General features: G+C 45.3%; 1 protein-coding gene across 1 annotated transcript in view; it reads right to left on the bottom strand.

Annotated features, from left to right (window-relative positions):
* BAX (BCL2 associated X, apoptosis regulator) overlaps positions 1–6818 on the bottom strand; it is a 53536-nt gene extending 46718 nt beyond the window's left edge. Inside the window, exon 1 of the mRNA XM_068241347.1 lies at positions 6638–6818. Within this exon, the coding sequence (XP_068097448.1) occupies positions 6638–6755 (118 nt within the window). The 5' untranslated portion in view covers positions 6756–6818. The remainder of the gene's footprint in view (positions 1–6637) is intronic.
* Between the last annotated feature and the right edge of the window lie 9787 nt (positions 6819–16605).

The raw sequence follows: 16605 nt of genomic DNA, 5'->3' as shown, positions 1-16605 counted from the left end.
GTAGATTCTCACCTCAGTCTGTCTTTATGAGCCACCTTGGCCAAATTTAATCCAGCATTGTTATATAACGTTATACTGTTCATTAACCACTTCACCACTGATGGGTTTTACCCCTTGAGCACCAGAGCAATTTTCACCTTTCAGTGATCCTTCCAGTCATTCGTCTATAACTTTATCATTACTTATCACAATAAAATGAACTATAGCTTGTTTTTTTTCGCCACCGATTAGGCTTTCTTTAGGTGGGACATTATGCCAAGATTTTATTCTAAATGTGTTTTAATAGGAAAAAAAAATCATTTTTCAGTTTTCGGCCATTATATTTTTTAAATAATGCATGCTACTGTAATTAAAATCCATTAATTTGCCCATTTGTCCCGGTTATTACAACGTTTAAAGGGATACTGTAGGGGGTCGGGGGAAAAATGAGTTGAACTTACCCGGGGCTTCTAATCGTCCCCCGCAGACATCCTGTGCCCGCGCAGCCACTTACTGATGCTCTGGCCCGCCTCCGGTTCACTTCTAGAATTTCAGACTTTAAAGTCTGAAAACCACTGCGTCTGCGTTACCATGTCCTCGATCTTGCTGATGTCACCAGGAGTGTACTGCGCAGACACAGACCATACTGGGCCTGCGCAATACACTCCTGGTGACATCTTCGGGACCGTGGACATGGCAACGCAGGCGCAGTGGTTTCAGACTTTAAAGTCTGAAATTCTAGAAGTGAACTGGAGGCAGGGCCAGAGCATCGGTGAGTGGCTGCACGGGCACAGGATGTCTGCGGGGGACGATTAGAAGCCCCGGGTAAGTTCAGCTTATTTTTCCCAGACCCCCCTACAGTGTCCCTTTAAATTATGTCCCTATCGCAATGTTTGGCGCCAATATTTTATTTGGAAATAAAGGTGCATTTTTCAGTTTTGCGTCCATCCCCAATTACAAGCCTATAGTTTATAAAGTAACAGTGTTGTACCCTCTTGACATAAATATTTAAAAAGAGTTCAGTCCCTAAGGTAACTTTTTTTTTTTTTAATGTAATTTTTTTTCTTTTTATTACAAAAAATTAAATTGGGGAGTGTGGGAGGTAAGGAGTTAATTTATAGTGTAAAAGTATGTATTTGTATATGAAAAATGTTTTGGATGTAGTTTTACTATTTGGCCACAGTAATTTTTTGTTCATGCGACCTGTAAGCGTCGGAAGTACGCTTACAGGACGTTCAATGAGGCTGGGAAACTTTTTTCCACAATGATCGCGCTGCTTCTCATAGAAGCAGCTGATCATTGCTGGGGGGCTGAGATCAACGAACGGGAACAGTTTTTCCCGTTCATTGATCTCCGGTCGAGCGGCCGGCGGCGTGCACAAGCGCGGAAGCGCACGAGGGAGCGCAGACAGCGTCGGGAGGTGCGAATAACTACACTCCTGGTGGGGAAAGGGTGTAAAAAGGAACGTAGATATACGCACCGCTGGTGGTAAAGTGGTTAAAGTGACTCCGAACTCAGAGTAAAAATAAAATTTGAACTTACCCTGGGCTCTCTCCATCCCAGCCCTGGTCGGGACGTCCCACGCCGGCCTCCTGGCTCTTCTCCCGGCGGCTGTCCGCATAGCGCGTACAGGCCGGTCCCCCCGGGCGACACTGGCGAGTGTCAGGCCTTCTCCTTCCGTATACGCCACGAATGACGTCACACGCCGGCCGCCGCGCGTCATGACGGCGGCCGGCGTGACAGCAAGGCCCATGCGCGGTTTAATCGCACATGCGCCGTGCTGTCACGCCGGCCGCCGTCATTACGCGCGGCGGCCGGCGTGTGACGTCATTCGTGACGTATACGGAAGGAGAAGGCCCGACACTCGCCAGTGTCGCCCGGGGGACCGACCTGTACGCGCTATGCGGACAGCCGCCGGGAGAAGAGCCAGGAGGCCGGCGTGGGACGTCCCGACCAGGGCTGGGATGGAGAAAGCCCAGGGTAAGTTCAAATTTTATTTTTACTCTGAGCTCGGAGTCACTTTAAGGTCTTAAAACTGGATCCTGATCTATAGCGCATTAATAATTTTACCACAAACAAAATATATTAGAGAAGATCTTCCCTCTTTCACACTACATGGTGAAACACTGTTGCGTTTCAACTTTCCATAGCAGTGTAGGGTGAAAAAGCTTTCAGTTAAAATGCATATAATGGGAACTAAAGCCATAGGGAAACATGGACATTACCTTGCACATCAGTTATCCTTTAAAGTGGATCCGAGAAACTTTTACTCATTGCATAATTGTGTTCCTTTCATATAGTTTATAGGGCATTCCTCAAGCCAAATACTTTTGTTTTAATACTCTAATTCCCTATAAAAACTAAACAAGCCTCGCCCACAGCTCCTTTTGTGCCTTGGCACTGTAGCAAGGGCTTATAGCAGGGCTGTGGAGTCGGTACAAAAATCTTCCTACTCCGACTCCTCAGTTTCTGAAACCACGACTCCGACTCCAGGTACCCAAAATTGCTCAGACTCCGACTCCAACTCCTTAGTCTAATACTTAACAGGGCTGTGGATTTTGTACAAAAATCATGCAACACCGAAGTTTCTGAAACCACGACTCAGACTCCAACTCCGGGTGCCCAAAATTGTACCGACTCCGACTCCTCGACTCCACAGCCCTGGCTTATAGGAGCTCAGTCTGGGCAGGAGGAGGCGGTTACTAGCCATTGATTTCAGAGGCAGAGGGGACCTAATTTTACACAGAGGCAAGCTGATTGCATCTCCAGCCCTCAGCCTGTGAAAATGTGACAAACAGAACATGGCTGCCCTCGTATCACAGGAATGAATAAATAAATGTTTGAAGCTATTTGCAGCTAGATATGCTGTGTAAACTATCTAAACTTTAGATTAAGCTATATAGACAAGTTACTTGTTCTAGTTAGTTTTTCATCTCGGATCCACTTTAAGTATAAATGACAGCAATTGATATAGTGGGAATCAGTTTCAGACATAAACCAATTAAAATTACGATCAGGTGGCCATGTTGAGACATCTATCTCTAGCAGGTTTACCAGTGGGTACACAATGGCTTGAAATACAAATGGGCTTACAATTAGAAAAGGTGCAATTCCACTTTCCGAACATATTGGGACAGCCGCTTGTCATCGAAAATCAGGGCTGTAGAGTCAGAAAACCAAAAAACCCCCCCCCCCCCCCCCCCCCAAAAAAAAAAAACAGAAGGACCAAACCAGTATATGCTACTCAAAACTGCAAAAAATGTATTGAAAATTACTAACACCATCACCCATTATAGCTACAAAATGTCTGTTATTAGCCGTGTTCTCCCCAGGCTCTTTTAGCCGGGTGCTCCACCCGGCTAGATTTGGTGACCACCCGGCTGTCATCGGCTCACCTCCTCACCACCTCCTATGCTGTAAGCAGAGTTGCCCTGCATTTTCATCTCGACCCACCCGGCTACTTTTTCATGCCACCCGGCTGGGAAAAAATTCTGGGGAGAACACTGAAACTATTAGCAAAGATTGCATATATTTTTTGTCGATATGCAAGTTGCAAAAGTAGAGCACAAAATCTCACTATGAATACCATACTATACATAAAAAACAAAAACAGGAGTATATGGTATTACGACTGCATTGTCGGAGCAATTTTGGGTACCTGGAGTCTGGTTTTAATAGAAGAGTCTGATGATTTTTTTAACCAAATCCATAGCCTTTGTAAAAATTAGACTAAGGAGTCAGTCGAGGATCAGCTGGCGACCAGCGATCAGCAAAGCGCTGAAGAATAACCCCAGTGTGAACCAGCCCTAACTGCTTTACACAACTCATGATACGTGTGAGCTAGGCAAGTATACAAACGATGTCACCACCTGTGCCCTTTCAAAGCAAACCTTGGCGCTAGTATAGTTTAGGGGATGCAGCAAGAAACCTCATAGGTAAATTCGGCAAACGTGATTGGGTGGACAGCGCTACACTAGCACCCCAACATGCCTTCTATGTGTGTTAATAAAGTTACTTTTTTTGCCTAAATGGAAGCTGCCATTTTGCTGGTGTTGTCACCAATAGGAACATAATCGGGGGAAATCACAGCATTTTCTCCTGCTATGAGACTCGGGCCAGAGTATTACCGTAAATTGTGCCCACTCCTTTATTAAAGTACTGTACTCCCATTGGCCAACAATCAGTGTGATAGCACCTGTAGTGACCAGGGAACTTCCTGCAGTAATTTACCTGATAACAGTGAGTAGCTCAGATGTTCATAATAAACAATGCAGCAAATAATCAACATCCTCACTACTGCACCACCACCAAGAGGAGAACACAGATACTGATGGCAGACAAGAGGGTAGCATCTCTAGTTTAACTTTTCAGGAACAGAAATTTGTGAAGGCTGAATTAGAACTTTGCATAGGACCAATAAGAATGAACGATAACGACATTATCAATTAAAAATTCACACCTGAAAACAGATCAGACCAGTACAAATTTCCAGTTCGCATCTGCTAATTCTGGTTCCTGTACAAACACTCAAAAATACTAATTCCCAATGTCAATTAAGAACTTACATCTCATCTAATGTAAATGTACATATAAAAAAGGCATAGGGTATTAGCCCAGGGTGCATGCTGCATAACATCAGCTATACGAGTAATGAGAAATTGAGGGGTGCAGTTTTACATTCCCCAAACAATTAGTGTACTAAGAACATGATCTGCATGGAGTTTGTATATTCACTTGTATGTTTTTTTCTTCCTAGTACACAAGTTCGCTTCTACACTCAGAATCATCATAGCATCTACCCAAAATGCCTATTGGGGGGGGGGGGGGGGGGAAGGGACACATCAGACCAGTACCAAGAAAACTACAGCAAAAGTAAGAGATTACCAGCCTATCAGGTTTCCACAGTCAAATTAAAGATATGTCTATTGTCTTTAATTTTCTTTTGAACAATACAGATTGCTTGGCCTGAGCCTCCATAAACCCTGAACAAGCATGCAGAGGTGTTTCTGACTGAAGTCTGACTGGATTAGCTGTATGCTTGTTTCAAATGTGTGATTCAGGCACTATTGCAGCCAAAGAGATCAGCATAATAGCCAGGCAACTGGTATGGTTTAAAAATCAATAAATATGGCCACCCTTATATCTCTCTCAGTTCAGGTGTACTTTACAGCAGACCCGAACTCAGAGCTTTCTCTCTGCTCTACAAGATAAGCAACAGCATAATAACCTTTCAAGAAAAAAAAAGTTTGTTACAGCTGATATTAATCCTGCAATAAATCTGCAGTGTTCCTGCTTTCATGGAACAGCTATAGGGTTAACATCCTGTGTTTACAAACTAACTGCTCCGCTAAGGCAGCCAGTTGACAAACCAAATTAGGGCTGCGATTAGTCAACGTTGAGAGAAAATTAGTCAGGCTAAACTAAATACATAGAAGGTGTATTTCTCTATGGATTCCTTCCATCCTGTGCAAGAGTTCAGGTCCACTTTAACTGTTCCTCAGGTGGGCACCCAATGCAATCCCCATCATAGTCATATGTCTATGTACTGCATGGTGTATGGATCAGTCTCGGGGCACATTTGTATGTATAGAGTAATGTATCATAGTTTAGAGCAGGCTTTCTCAACCAGGGTTTCCTGGAACTCCAAGGTTCCTTGAGGACTCTGCAGAGGTTCCTTGGCATTTTACCTCATCATGAGGGAAGTAAAATATGGCATATTATAATAGCAGGGTATTGAAAAAAGCAGCACTAAATCAGGGTATAAAGAGTGTCAGTAATGCTGGATACACATGGTGCGTTCACGCACTCGATTTTCCCATCAATTCGTTTATTTCCAACATGTCCGATTTGGATTTCGATGGATCGTTAGGTCGATTCACATGCAAAGTATGCCGAATCGACCTAACGATCCATCGAAATCCAAATCGGACATGTTGGAAATAAACGAATCGACAGGAAAATCGAGTGCGCGAACGCACCGTGTGTATCCAGCATAATAGGTGGTGAAATTAACAGCCTCAACCAACTTTTAAAGACCATGCCTCCTGAAAAATAAATGCAGGGGTTCCTCGAGATCCAAAAGTTATTTGCAGGGTTCCTCCAAGATAAAAAGTGTGAGAAAGGCTGCTCTAGAGTCAATATTAGGAGGAAGCCAATTTACTTATCTAGGTTTTTTAAGATGTGAGTAGAAACCAACACAGACATGAGGAGAAGTTGAATTAAACATTCAGCTGAACAATGACTGAGATCTGTTGCACTGGGCAGTGACATCACTTTTACTCCAGGTTCCTTTGCACTTGTCCAGGTAAAGCTGCTCTGCATGTGGGGACATTAGATGGAGGGGACCGTGGTAGTGATAACTATCAGCTTGTACAGTACAGCACAGATACACAGGAAACAAAGTAACTCAAAGTAAATACAACAAGAGGGTTTATGGCAGAGCTGAGCAATGAACACCAGGAAGGCTGCCAAGCAGATAACCCCAGACACGAAGCTAGAGCTGGGACTGTCCCGGGGAATAATAAGGGACACCATGGCACGCTGAGACATGTAGTGGTCCCCTCTCCGCAGAGAGAGGCCGCCATGTGTCCCGCCCAGTGACACCACATACATACCCCTATATATAGATGTACACAGCAGCCCCTATCCAGCTCCTCACCTGCCCCGCCGGCGTCCCCGCGCCCATTGTTCCCCGGAGCTCCAGATCCAGCACCTCCTTCCGCCCCTTCAGCCTTCCCGCGCCAGGGACCGTCTCCACCGGCCTCCTGCTCAGCCATCCTCAACTCACAGCAGCACACCGAGCTCTGCCGCCAAACTGCCTGCTGCTGTCCCTAGCTACCGATTCCGGCCCCGCCTAGTTCACAGCCCCGCCCCCGCTGCCATGGCCGGCGCCATCTTTCTTCCTGGCAGAGCTGCCTCGACTTGTTCCGTTCACAGGGAACCCCCAAGTGTCCGTTGTTGGGAGCCGAATCCTCCGGTACCTCTCTCCACATCACTGGGCCCTCTTTTAGGTTTTAATCTGAGCAGCCAAATGTGCTGTCTAATAATAGAGCCAAAACTTTATGCAAAACTAGAGATGGGAAGTCCGGATCTTTTCAATGATTCGGATGATTCGAATCGGATCATTGAAAAGATCCGGATCTTTGATCCGAATCTCGAATCATTTTACTAGGGAAGCACTGGGGGTGAAATGACTAGCAGGACAGGACTTTCCCTGTAGTGGACAGAGAAGGGGAGGGGGTGGACAGACAGAGAAGGGGAGATGGTGGACAAAGAAGGGCAGGGAGTGGACAGAGAAGGGAGAAGGTGGACGAAGAGGGGTGAGCAGAGTGCAGAATTTTTTTTTGCACACATTACCCACATGTTGCAATTATATGCTTTAAAAATATTTCACCTATATGTTCATCTGTATACTTTAAATACAAATGTCTCACAATGAAAGAAAGCATTTCCCGATGTGTCCTTTTCTCACCTCGAACACTCATCATACATTTAGGGAGAAGTTGAGTGTAGCTGTTTAGAGCAGAGTGCAGGAGGATCATATTGCACTGCAATCACAGTGCCTGCCCTGTCATTCTAGCCCAGCACGCTGTCTGCAAAGTTACTGAGCTGTGCTTCTGAGCCAAAACGTTCCCATTTGTTCACTATGCACAAGTATGGAACAGACAGCCTAAAATGAGCAGCACATTACAGCCAGTACATGTGCTCTACACATATCTGGCAGCAGTGCAGTTTCTAGGCTAAAATGCACCCAGGGCGAGGGTGTAAAAATTGCGCCCCCCCCCCCCCCCCCGCGAGCAAGGTATGGGTGCCCGCAGTATAGGTTAGCCAGGTCTAGTTGCACTTAGTATAGGTCCCCCCAGTATAGGTAGCCAAGAATAGGTACCCCAGTATAGGTAGCCAGGCATAGGTGAGCCAGTATAGTTGCCCCCGCTATAGGTTAGCCAGGTAGGTGCCTCCAGTATAGGTAGCCAGTATAGTTGCCCCCAGTATAGGTTAGATAGGCAGGCGCCCCCGGTATAAGTTAGATAGGTAGGTGCCCCAGTACAGGTTATTTAGGTAGGTGCCTGCAATATAGGTAGCCAGTATAGTGGCCACCTGTATAGGCTAGCTAGGTAGGTGCCCCCAATACAGGTTAAATAAGTGCCCCCAGTATAGGTTAGATAGGTAGCTGCCCCCCAGTGTAGGTTAGATTAGGTAGCTGCCTCCCAGCGTAGGTTAGATAGGTAGCTGCCCCCCAGCGTAGGTTAGATTAGGTAGGTGCCCCCCCAGCGTAGGTTAGATTAGGTAGGTGCCCCCCCCAGTATAGATTAGATAGGTAGGTGCCCCCCAGTGTAGGTTAGATAGGTAGCTGCCCCCCAGTGAAGGTTAGATAGGTAGCTGCCCCCCAGTGAAGGTTAGATAGGTAGCTGCCCCCCAGTGAAGGTTAGATAGGTAGCTGCCCCCCAGTGAAGGTTAGATAGGTAGCTGCCCCCCAGTGTAGGTTAGATTAGGTAGCTGCCCCCCAGTGTAGGTTAGATTAGGTAGGTGCCCCCCAGTGTAGGTTAGATTAGGTAGGTGCCCCCCCAGTATAGATTAGATAGGTAGGTGCCCCCCAGTGTAGGTTAGATAGGTAGCTGCCCCCCAGTGTAGGTTAGATAGGTAGCTGCCCCCCAGTGTAGGTTAGATAGGTAGCTGCCCCCCAGTGAAGGTTAGATAGGTAGCTGCCCCCCAGTGAAGGTTAGATAGGTAGCTGCCCCCCAGTGTAGGTTAGATTAGGTAGGTGCCCCCCAGTGTAGGTTAGATTAGGTAGGTGCCCCCCAGTATAGGTTAGATTAGGTAGGTGCCCCCCAGTGTATGTTAGATTAGGTAGGTGCCCCCCAGCGTAGGTTAGATTAGGTAGGTGCCCCCCAGTATAGGTTAGATAGGTAGCTGCCCCCCAGTATAGGTTAGATTAGGTAGGTGCCCCCCAGCGTAGGTTAGATTAGGTAGCTGCCCCCAGCGTAGGTTAGATTAGGTAGGTGTCCCCAGGATAGGTTAGATAGCTAGCTGTCCCCTATAGTGGAGGGGGGAGCCGGAGCCGCGGGGAGGGCAGCCCGACCTCTCCCTCCCTCTCCCGGGCGCCCTCCGTGCTCCCCCCTCAGATGCAGAGCGAGCAGCCGGGAAGCGCTGTTTGCAACTCACCTGCCTGGCTCCAAGCGCTGCTCTCTCGCCGCTGGTCTGTCTCTTCTCTCTGCATACTGCGGATACACGCGGCTTCCTGTTTAGCCGGAAGCCGCGTGTATCAGCATGTATGCAGAGAGAAGAGACAGACCAGTGGCGAGAGAGCAGCGCTTGGAGCCAGGCAGGTGAGTTGCAAACAGCGCTTCCCGGCTGCTCGCTCTGCATCTGAGGGGGGAGCACGGAGGGCGCCCGGGAGAGGGAGGGAGAGGTCGGGCTGCCCTCCCCGCGGCTCCGGCTCCCCCCTCCATTATAGCGCCCCCCTCCTAACAGCTCCCCGGGCGGCGGCACGCCCCGCACGGGGGTAGAAACGGCCCTGTCTGGCAGTGGCACCCATGTCCCCTCTCTCATCTACCTGTCCCTGCAAGGCTGGCTCCCCTCCAACTGAGTGATCCATCTCTCTGCTCTGCTTCCAGGACCCGCTGCCCGCTGAGGGGGGGGCATGCCACTCCTAGCTCCACCCCCTTTGTGAACCGAATCGTTGATGATCCGGATGATTCGACTCACAAAAGAGATTCGGATCAAAGATTCGAATCGTTCATGATCCGGACAACACTACTATCTCTAGGCCATAGCTCCCAACTGTCCCTCTTTTGGAGGGACAGTCCCTTTTTGGGAGCCCTGTCCCTCTGTCCCTCTTTCCTCCTCATTTGTCCCTTTTTCAGGACTTTCTCCCTCTTTCTGTGTAAATATATATGTTTCTCTACTAAAAAATGTGTTTCATTAATTCTAAACTTTATTCCCATCCTTTAAATTGATATATTACTAAATTTAAAATGTTAATATGAAAGCGGTATAAAACCCTGACATAAAATTCAATAAAAACATGTTTTCCTACTTTTTATATGCCATACGGTTAGCATATTTGCTTTTGTGCATAAGTATTATTATTCATTTAGAAATGATACGTTCCTAAAGTACACTAATTTTACTCTGAGAGCTGACTTTGCATTTTATTTATAACTGCTTTATTCATCCTCTAACTTAATCAGAAAGCATCAGAAAGCATTTATGCTTGTCTGACTTTGTTCAGCAGAGCTGGCAGTGTGAGAGAAGGCTATGTTTACATTTCTCACTTGATACAATTAAACACTAGTTAACATTATGTAAAGTTTCTGAAGCGCCAGCTATAATAATAATAATATGAACATTTATATAGCGCTTTTCTCCTGTCGGACTCAAAGCGCTCAGCTCTGCAGACAGGGAAGCTTCTGATGCTGGGAATACACGAGTCAACCCGTCGGCTCGATTAGCTGCCGGATCGACTCCCGCCGCGTCCCTGCGGGTGCCCGAATTGATTCCCGCTCGTCTCCGTGGGCGCTCCTTATCTTCCGCTCGTTTTCTTCCCATTGTCCACCCGCGGGGATCGGGCGCAGAATCGATCTGGCGGGGTATCGGGTCTGTTGGAAATGATCAATTGAGCCATCAGCGGCTCGATTGATAAGAACAATCCATCCGTGTATGCCCAGCATAAGGCCTCTTTTCCATGGACTGTTCATAGGCAGTGAAATGCCTCTCAAACTCTCACAACTGCTTGTTGCTGCCTGGTGCTGAACACACAGCTCAACAGTCCGTGGAAAAGAGGCCTAAAGCCTATGTTAACCCTTTGAATGCAACTCTAGTAAAAAAAAAAATCCTGGCTGTATATAATATGCTGTAAATAATCTATTAGAGCAAAGTAGAAATGCTGGGTTTCATTCCGCTTGAAGGAAAATGGACCAGGATAGAATGGACCAGTGTGGTTTGAATTATAAAACAACATATTTTATTATGAAATCTTTATGGTATGCGTCACTAGGGGTGTGACGGGTAGTTATGTATTGGGAGAGTACACAATGGACAGAAAAATCCCTGTAGGTGCACCACAGACACCCCCTCATGAACTAATCAATTAGTCGGGGATATAGTGAAAACACACGAAACCAAAAAATTGCAAAAAATACTTTTTCTTTTAATTTTCCAAAAAAGTGCAGAATTTTGTATACAAAGACTTCAATCACGTAGAAAAGTGCATATAATTTGTAGAAAAAGGCAACACCATCAATTTGTTTTGGGTCTGTGACCCTCCTTCAGGCCTTTAAACATACAGTGAACATCTACACAATTTAAATACACAGTAGTATCTCATCTGGACAATCACCAAGCCAGGATAGACCACCACAAAAATTTGCGTAACATGCAAAAAGGGCGTCGGGAAAAAAGGGCACCTGGTGTAAACGTTAATCTGAAATATCGTTTATAAAAAAAATATATTTTAATATTTCGTTTACAATAATGTTTTACAAATTCGATTAATTAAATAATGTATATGAAATGTTGTATTGGTAAAACGCTATTCTCTGTAATTATAGATGGAAACTTACAATAACATTTGTATATTCACAATGATGAATATAATTATTATGATTTAAAACTGATTTTACATAAACGATGTTTAAGTACTGTTTGTTTTTTTTTTTTTAATGATTTAACCAGATCAGGATCCAATAACATATCTTTACATTTTATACTAATAAAGTTTCTAAATTATATTTTGTAACAATTTTTATTATAAAATTGATAAACCTTTAAAAAGTCATTTAGTGCAGATTAAAACTTAATTAACATATTTCAAAAAAATCAAACCATAAAAAATATAAGTACGTTTGTAATAACTGTAGTAATACATTAGTAAATATTACTAACATTTTACTACAAGTAAACCTAACCCTAATCTCACACAGAACCCTCCCTCTACCTATCCCTAACCCCTAGACCTCACTGGTGGTGCCTAACCCTAACCTCCCCCTGGTGGTGCCTATCCCTAACCTCCCCCCTGGTGGTGCCTAACCCTAAGACCCCCCCCCCCCCCCTTAGTGATAGCTTTATTGTGTGAATAATAAAGTTTTACAAATGTCACTGTAAAAAATATATGTATGTATTATAAATTTTACATTTATTTTTTTGCAATAGCAGTCCTGTAAATAACATGGCAGATATGCCTTGGCAGATGCAGGGCCGGATTTAAAGGCACTGTAGGCACGTGCCTACAGGTGCCTGATGATGGAAAGGCGGCTCAATCCCCTCCCCTAATGCCTCCCCTCCTCCTTCTCTATGCAGAGTCCTGATGAGAGTGTAAATGAGAGGTTACTCCCCCTACACTTGACATTACACTGACAAGATCTCTCTTCAGTCAAGGGCACCGTTAGCTACTTAATACTGAGGTTCCTCTAGCTACCTAATACTTGGGGGCACCTCAAGCGCCTTAATATCGGAATACTAATACTAAGGGGTGCCTGCAACTACCTATGATGGGCAATGGAATTAAGGGAGAAGTGACAGCTGGGACAGCCAGCACACTTGCGATGTAGCTTGGAGGGGGTTTGTAGGTTCATGGATGGTGAAGTCTAAGGTGCCACAGGGGAGGTAAATCCGGGCCTGGGCAGGTGTGTAGTGATGTTAAAAGTACTGGGTAAAATGTTGCAGGCTGCATATAGCATGTTTACTTACCATTTATAGAGGAACTTTAACCAAGGATTGAACTTCATCCCAATCAGTAGCTGTTTCCTCCTTTCCCATGAGAAGTCTTTACCTTTTATCAAATAGATCATCAGGGACATCTTTATGGCTGATATTGAGGTGAAACCCCTCCCACAGTGTGATGTCAGGGCCATGGTCCACACAGTTTGCTGTCTGTGAACCTCATTGCTGTTTGTGAACCTTGTGCATTGTAGGAAACAGGGTCGGACTGGGACACTGGGGGCCCACCAAAGAAATTTCAACCTGGGGCCCACACATCCCATGATTGCAGTGAAAAAAGAGCGTGACTATGCACCGGAAGGTGGGCGTGGTCATGATGTATTATGGACAGGGCCAAATGTAGCATTGTAATTCAGAGACACTGCTGCCCAGCAAAACTTTGCATAAAGTCCCCTCCTTCAATATAAAGTAATGTCCTACTTTGCAGAGGTTGCGACCGCAGAGGTTGCGACCGCATCGGGCCCTTGGGCCAAAGGAGCCCCAAAAGGCCCTCCCTCAACTACAGTATTACCTTTCTATTGGTCCTCTGCTCATAATAATCACTTCTATAGATACTTTGAACAGTGGTAATCATTAACAAGCTATTTCCCATCCCCTTCTTGCACCTCTGACACTGTAGTTGCCATTGGCAGGTTTTGGTGCGTCGTATCAATTGTTATGTATAGAGTGCTGTGGGGCCCCATTGTAAAATTTGCATCGAGGCCTACAGCTCCTTCGCTACGCCACTGCTCTCACCATGAGTGATTACAGCACTGAGAAGAGAATTTTTGTGCTGCAGGCAGCAATTGGAGCTCTGTCAGACAAGGAGGGGGGGGGGCCACCAGAGACCTGGAGGCGGGGCTCACCGAGGGAAAAAACTGTACTACTGTGGCCCAGTCCGACCCTGGTGGGAAATAACATCTTTTTCCAAGTGCCAAGCAAGCAGTATCTTCCTCTGTGCATAGAACTCTCAGTAAAGAACATTCGGTACAGATAATCTGGCAGAACTAAAGATGTCACCTGTGATATGTTTCAGAAAGTAAATCAGGGAGAGGAAAGATTTTTCAATGGGTAAACAACACTGACTTAATAATCTGTAAATGAATATTGTAAAAAATAAGCAATTTTATTCATTGTTATTTTCACTACAGTTCCTCTTTAAAATGTATTTTATCTAGACTAATGATACAGATGATTAATTGTTAGATTTATATAGCTCCAACATATGCAGCGCTGGACAATAAATAAGGTTACAGACAATAATAATGGAGTTGACAAACAACACAATACAGGTAATAATCAGTACTACTGTATACACAATGCTAGATCATGCACTAAAGAAGTAGTTCCAATAGTACAACTTTATATTTTTCTATGGGTAGAGTGCACAGTCAAGTAGGATACATAAGGAAGGAGAGCCCTGCGAAAGGCTTACAATCTACAGGGAGGTGGCTCCAATCAAGAAGTTCTCGGCAGGGAGAGTTAGGGCACCAGCGCTGTGGGGTAGGCCTTCTTGAAGAGGTGAGTTTTGAGGGCTTGTTTGAAAGAGGGGGGTGCCTGATGGAAAGTGGGAGAGAGTTCCACAGGATGTGGGCAGCTCCAGTAAAGTCCTGTACTCGTGCATTGGAGTGTGAGATGCGTAGTGTGGTTAAGAAACCAAAAGAATCGTCAGCTTTTATGCTTGTGTGTGACATAAATGATTCAGTGTTGGATGTAATAAAGAGGGTCATGAAAGCAGCACATTCAGGCAACCAGCACTTCCTCTTTCTGTTATTCAGTTCTGTGTATCCGATTCGACACACCACTTTCATCTCATTACTCTTTATGAGTATTGTGTGGCATGGCTTGAGCTTCCTTCAAGCTAAGCCATAACAACCATTATGTACTAAGGTCAATAATCTGACTCAGCCATTACAACACACATGGCTTATCTGAATGACCTAGCATTCTCCAGGTGCAGAAGGAAACCAGAATTCATCCGGGATGGTCAATGTCTGATGCTAATAATTCCAAGAGACCTCTTGCAACTCACATGAGTGTGCAGACATCGCCGCTGAGTGCAGTCTCCTTTTGAAACTCCAGATCGTGGTGTTACCTTTCGCTATTCTACGGATGTTTGTAAACGATGTGCCTCTGAGGAAGCGGCCTTTGGTCACGAAACACGTGTCAGGCAGTCTTTGTATGTGAAGTGGAAGTTTGGTCTTTGTGCCCATGTATTTTGTCCACGATTTGGAGAGATTGCAAAGAAAGAATAAACCACAAGAACTTTGGTTAAAAAAAAAACCCATTGTTTTGCTTGTTTGATATTGTTAGAATTTGATAGGAGTGAACCCCACTAACAACTTTTTATCCTGTTTATGATATGTAGCCACAAAGATGTGTAAGACCGCACACTAGCGATGTCGGGGAATAGGCGTGCAGCGGATCCACCCCTGTACCCACAGGGTATAACGTACAATTCCTCCAAAATGATCCAGCACAGCTCTTTTAATCAGAAGATTATTGTATTGGATCATAAAAATACAAACATTAAAGCTGCATAGTGGCTACGGTCCACCGTTTCGGACCATCACAGTCCTTGTTCACGCCACACAGCCAAATGAACAACTGCAGACATGCTCTTTATATAGTCAAAGCTCCAACAGGGCAACCAATCAGAGGAACCTATGCAAATGACTGGACCTGATGGGGAACTACAGGGCTTGTCCACAAAGGGTACCGCCCTCCCACTCCATTGGTCAAACATTTTGAAATGTATGATGTCACAGCAGGAACATAAACACATAAATAGAAACATTTCTAACTCTGATCTATAGCACCTGTTGAATATCTAAAAAGATCCTGGGAGGAATCCAGGGCATCCTGATGCAGAGGGCATGGGTTTGGATGTGTCATATACAGTGTAAAACTGTAAACGAACAAACACCGAGCGCTGCCCGCCGTCACCATGGCAACCACCGTCACATGACAACCAATGCGGAAGGACGTACGCAATGACGCCTCTACTGGCGTCCTATTGCCACCGCGATGCGGAAAAACAGACGCATAGTACGCGTATAAAAATACGAAACAGACACAGACAAAAATACGCATGCCCAGTGCTATCAATAGATGACCTGGACTCAACCCATAAAATAACACCCCTAGTTCAATAATGCATAGTAAAAATGTGCAAAAGAACCTATGATACATAAGTGACAAATGAGAAGGGGACCCAAAGGACACCCCCCACCCCCAAACAACAGACCCAGAGCCATAGAACATCTACCACACAAAATTTAAGTCGTATTCCTTATTTAGTCCCCCACGACCAATAGTCCCCAATTCCCTAATCCAGCGCGCCTCTCTTTTTAACAATTCTCTACCCCTATCACCCCTAAACCCACGGGGCACCCCATCAATAACTTGGACTCTAAGCTGACTAACATCATGTCTAAATTGGACAAAATGCTCTGAGACTGCATGATCCAAGCTTCTACCTCTAATATTGGATTTGTGTTTGGAAACACGACCTTTGAGCTCTACATAGCAAGTGCAGATACATTCGTTTGGTGGTCAACGCGGACCGGGAGAAGGTGTCCTTTTTGGATACGTGTGTCTTTAAGAAGGATGGGAAGCTTAGCATGGACCTGTTCGTCAAGAGTACGGACAGGAATTCGGTGCTTCATTTTGATAGCTTCCATCCACGTCATCAGGTGGTCAGCATTCCTAATAGCCAGTACGATCGGGTAACGAAAATTGTGGGTGACACCCAATTGAGGGAAAGAAGACTAGTTGAGATGGGCAGAAAATTTCAGTCTAGAGGCTATCCCCCTGATACATTAATGAGATACCAAAAGAGAAAGAACAAGTTGAGAAATAGGGCTAGGGATGAGGGACGAATAGCATTCGTCTCTACCTTTAATACTATTAGTGATGAGGTACAACGTA

The sequence above is a fragment of the Hyperolius riggenbachi genome, chromosome 6 (assembly GCF_040937935.1).
Source record: "Hyperolius riggenbachi isolate aHypRig1 chromosome 6, aHypRig1.pri, whole genome shotgun sequence".
NCBI lineage: Eukaryota > Metazoa > Chordata > Amphibia > Anura > Hyperoliidae > Hyperolius > Hyperolius riggenbachi.
This window is presented reverse-complemented; position numbering and strand designations above follow the sequence as displayed.